Here is a 4,546-nt window from a genome sequence, read left to right as displayed (position 1 = left end):
GGGGGGGGGGGGAAAGTAAAACTATGAGGCGCACGGCACATACACGCAGGAGTAGAAATAACGGCCACACGTTTATGCTTGACGTCGTCACTGCGACAATACCGTCAGCTTTGGGCCAGCAGAAAAACAACACTCCTTCACCACGCGTGTCCACTTTAACCGCGGCAAAAAAAGTTCTGCACCTGTTGATGGGTTAACGAGGTGATGAAAAGTGCCTCAGAAGTTCTCTTAGTTGCTCAGAACGTACGGCGTCGTGCGTGTAACGCTGGAGGTCTCCTAAGATCTTTGCAAGCACCTCATCGCGAGTCCTTCCTGACCATCCCCAATTGTCGTATTGCCTCCGGAGCTCCGAATCCTTGAGAAACCGAAACGCAATTGATTCCCCCAACTCGCCCTCTTCACTGCCCCCTTCCAATGGCGTGACGCCTTCGCCCCTCATGTCGGAGTCTTGTACATCACTTCCCACTGCTTCTGGGGTTGCCAACAACTCACCTTCATCCAAAAATCTTTCTTTGGGGGCACACGGGCTCTTCTTCCCTTCTTCCTCATCCTCATCCTTCCACTTCGCACCATCGGAGAAACTTACATCGACAACCGGCGAATGCTTCTGCAGCGCAAGTCGCACAAGATGCAAAACACTCTGCTTGTTTTTCGTCTTCAAAGTGTTCACCTCAGCGGACTGATATCTTTTCGGTTGGTACTGCATCACGTTTCCACCATAGAAAAGATTATATTCTTGAAAAAGTTCGTGGCGACAGAGATCTCCACAGGTGGGACGCTGCTGAGGGAAAAAGGCAAGGCAGCTGGATATCAAATCAATCCATTTCTGCTGCCGATCCCGCGTTGTGTGCAATCGCCACTGCTCGTTCATCATTCCAACCAATCGTGAGGGACGTGGAGCGCTCCGGAGGAGATAATTTTGAGCGTTTCCCACAGGCATGAATCTTCGTATATCATCATGGCTAGGTGTCCCAACAATGTTAAGAATCACTTCTAGTTGTGTGCTAGCAAGTTGTCCATCCCACACCCCTTGTTCATTAAGGGCGGATTCAACATTAAACAAAGCTTTCCCTGTAACCATTTCGAAAAGGATGCAACCCACCGACCACACATCAATCGACGGCTCCCCTCCCGAGACATTGGTAACGATCTCAGGTGGCCTGTAATAGCGCGTGCAGACATAAAAGGTGTCACTTGCTTGGGCGTCCCGTGCAAGGCCAAAATCGGCTATGAGCGCCGTTGATTTGTATGGATCTTTACCATGCAAACGAACCAAAATATTTTCTGGCTTTATATCTCTGTGGACGATATTACACTTGTGCAAAAAATCCAAACCAAAACATATCTGAAATGCAAAAACAACAGTGACCAGCTCAATGAATTCATCTGTCATGGCCGGTTTACTGCCTGAAGATGATACGTGCTTTATAAAATAGAGCAAGTCACCCTTCATCAGAGGCATCACTATATGGAGACTAAATTCGTCCTCTCCGCTCAAGCGATTCACCATAGAAAGGACTTTATCATGGTATTTGGAAAGCTCGTCATTGCGGCTTTGATTAGGGTATTGAGGCCCTGCGGCGTCGAAGCGGCGGGCGTCCACCAGTGTCGTTGCCCCGTCCCTACCACCTTCATCCTGAGAGAGCACGTTGTCAGCACCGCTTGGGGTCGCAAACATGTCAAAGTACCCAATCACGTGAGGATGAGCGTCATGGAGGAAAGACATTATATCTATCTCTCTAACGAGGCGGGCGCTCTCCTGGTTTACAAAGCGCGAAGGGATTGTCTTCACGGCAACATGTTCTCCTGTGAAACGATCTACGTGCTCGCTCACAATACCGAATCCACCCTTGCCAACGACCGCAACGTGCTCATACCGCCAAGCGAGTAACGGGACATTGTGCATGACGCTTTTTACTACCTCTCCTTTTTAGATGTTCTCTGACCTTTTGTGCGCGGTTATCGTTACACATGTATGAAACGCGATGCCCCCACCTCAAACGCACCCTCACGCGCACAGTGAGCAGGTGTGCGTGTGAAAGAGGAGAGGGGTTGGGAAAGAGAGCGGTTTACGAACCAATGCCGCGGGTGTTGTAGCGTTGAAGTAACACCATATATCAATGAGGGGTCTGGGTGTAGCACACATACCTCGTTTTTTGTGCTCTTTATTCATTTCGTTAGTTACGTTGGCTCAGTTTGATTTCCCTTTTCCTTTCTTTACCAGAACCACACGGACCTTCCTTCGCCTTTTAACCATCGTTAGCCTTCTCCTCCTTGTCTTTCTTCACCTTCTTCACTTTCTTCCTTTTGTCGAGGAGTGCGAATGCAGCGTCCAACTCAGCTAGCTGCCTTTGACGGGTTTCTTCCTCCTTTTCCTTCTTTAGTGCAGCAACATCTTTTCCAGCACCTTCTCGGGCGAGGCGGCTGTTCAGCTGCTTCTCTTCCGTCGCTATATGTCGTTCCTTTAGCATTTTCTTCTCCTGCTCCTCAAACTCCCTGCGCACTTTATTCTTATAGTCGTTGAGTGACCCGTTAAACGGACGGACATTCTGGTTACCCGCTTCCCATATCTGCATATCTGTCTCTTCAATCAAACGCGCGTCGTGAGTAACAACCAGAACCCCTCCTTTAAAGTTTTTAATTGCATGACAAAGGGCTTCAATGGATTCCACATCCAAGTGGTTCGTCGGCTCATCAAAAAGGAGGAAGTGAGGTTTCTCAGCGCTAATTGCAGCTAACGCTACTCGTGCCTTCTGCCCACCGCTTAGTGTTGCAATCTGGTTCTTGTGCACGATACCTTCCAGGCCAAAGCTTCCAAGCTGGCGTCGCGCCTTGTCCTCCTCGCGGATTCCAAGGGACTGAATGAATTCCACCGATGTCTTTTCCAGGGGCAACTTGTCAACGAAGTGTTGATTGTACCGACCAATGCGGACTTTTCGATTCATCGTGATAATACCCTCCGTGGGCTCCAATTGCCCCGTCAAGAGGCTCAGCAGTGTACTTTTTCCGATGCCATTGGGGCCGCAAAGTGTTATACGGCTGTCGGCCCAAAGTGCACAACTAACCTTGTGGAAGAGAACCGGACCTCCAGGATAGTTAAACGAGACATCCTCTAGCTTTACTATGTAACCATCTGGCAGTTCCGGCGGCTCGGAAAAGGGGAAGTTGACGATATAGTCGCGGCGTTTCTCCAAATATATTGGGTCCAGGCGGCCGGTGCGCACTTGGTCTTTAATCCACTCATCCACCTGAGCATTCGACATGCCATTGCGCTTTTTCTCGTTGATGGTCTTGTTGAACGTTGCATACTTCTTGTCGATCTCTTGGTGTCTTTGGCGCAGTTGTTCGTCGAAGCCACTGAAACCGCCACGGTAATAGTTCAGTTGGTAGTTTTCAACGTGAACCATGTGCGTGCACACCTCATCCAGGAAGCCTGCATCGTGCGAGACAACAACCAGAGTCTTTGGTCTCCGCGCCTTTTCATTATACTGCTCACAGAGGTATGACTCCAACCAAATGACGGCGTTTAAATCCAAATGGTTTGTCGGTTCGTCCAACATGAGCACATCGGGCTCAATGAAGACGGCGGCCGCCAGGGCAATGCGCTTGCGCCAGCCACCGCTAAAGCTGCTCGTTGGACGCTCATGCCACTCCGTAGGGAAGCCCAACCCAAACAGAATACGCCTGGCACGGGCCTCGGCCTGTGCAGCACCCATTATATCCAGCTCTTCCTCTAAGAAGTTCAGGCGCTCCATCTCTTCATGGGAGAGTTCCGTCTTTTCATGAAGTTGGGCTGCCTCACTTGCAAACTCTCTTTGCTTTTTGTGGCTTTGAAGAACAGCCTGGACGGCGCTCACCTCGGACTCATGAAATTCTTGTTCCTGCTCCACGAGTAACAGCTCCAAATTTGACTGCACAGGGAGCTCCCTTGAACTTAGTAGCCTAAGAATAGTAGACTTACCACGGCCGTTCGGCCCCATCAACCCGTACCGTGCGCCCGCCGACAACCGCACTTGTGTGTCCTTGAAGAGAACTTTCCCGTTAACAGACACGGCAACACGCTGTAAGGAAATGTCACGAGACCCCTCAGTCCCCTTGTCGTGTTCCCATGTCACCGAAAAGGGATTGTCACCATCCTTATTAACGCAGTTTGCTTGCTCTCGCAGCTGCCGCTGTTCTTCTAGTAGCTTTTCAGTCCTCTCTTGCTTTTTGCGGTCCTTCCGAGAAAGAACTGAAACCTTCACATCACTATCACCCAAGACATTGGCATCTCCCACACATCCAGCAGTACTAAGCGAAGACATTATCCTTCAATATTACCTCGCAACAAGTTCAAACAAACAGACAAAAAATGAATCAGTTTCAGTAAAAGAAATGAAACAGGCGGGCAGGAAGGGAAAGGAACGTGAGGTGGAGTCGGTCTTCGAATGCCGTACCACGTTTTTCCATCCTCCATGCCTCGTCTCCCCACATTCATATGTGACACAGGACATCTGCAATGATATGAAGATTAATAATAATAATAATAATAATAATAATAATAATA

At 49.4% G+C, this 4,546-nt stretch overlaps 2 protein-coding genes across 2 annotated transcripts; both read right to left on the bottom strand.

Annotated features, from left to right (window-relative positions):
- Positions 1–193: 193 nt before the first annotated feature.
- Positions 194–1,906, bottom strand: TEOVI_000022700 (protein kinase, putative; the record flags this gene model as incomplete). The annotated part of the gene is made up of 1 exon (XM_067221261.1): positions 194–1,906. One exon carries the CDS (start codon positions 1,904–1,906, stop codon positions 194–196), a length of 1,713 nt encoding a protein of 570 aa, XP_067077362.1.
- A 343-nt stretch (positions 1,907–2,249) lies between these two features.
- Positions 2,250–4,304, bottom strand: TEOVI_000022600 (ATP-binding cassette sub-family F member 1, putative; the record flags this gene model as incomplete). Its single annotated transcript, XM_067221260.1, has 1 exon — positions 2,250–4,304. The coding sequence occupies one exon, from the start codon at positions 4,302–4,304 to the stop codon at positions 2,250–2,252; it is 2,055 nt and encodes a 684-aa protein (XP_067077361.1).
- Between the last annotated feature and the right edge of the window lie 242 nt (positions 4,305–4,546).

Source organism: Trypanosoma equiperdum (genome assembly GCF_001457755.1).
Source record: "Trypanosoma equiperdum strain OVI genome assembly, contig: ctg_137, whole genome shotgun sequence".
Classification (NCBI taxonomy): domain Eukaryota; phylum Euglenozoa; class Kinetoplastea; order Trypanosomatida; family Trypanosomatidae; genus Trypanosoma; species Trypanosoma equiperdum.
Note: the sequence above shows the minus strand (reverse complement) of the source record. Positions and strands in the feature narration are given on the sequence as shown.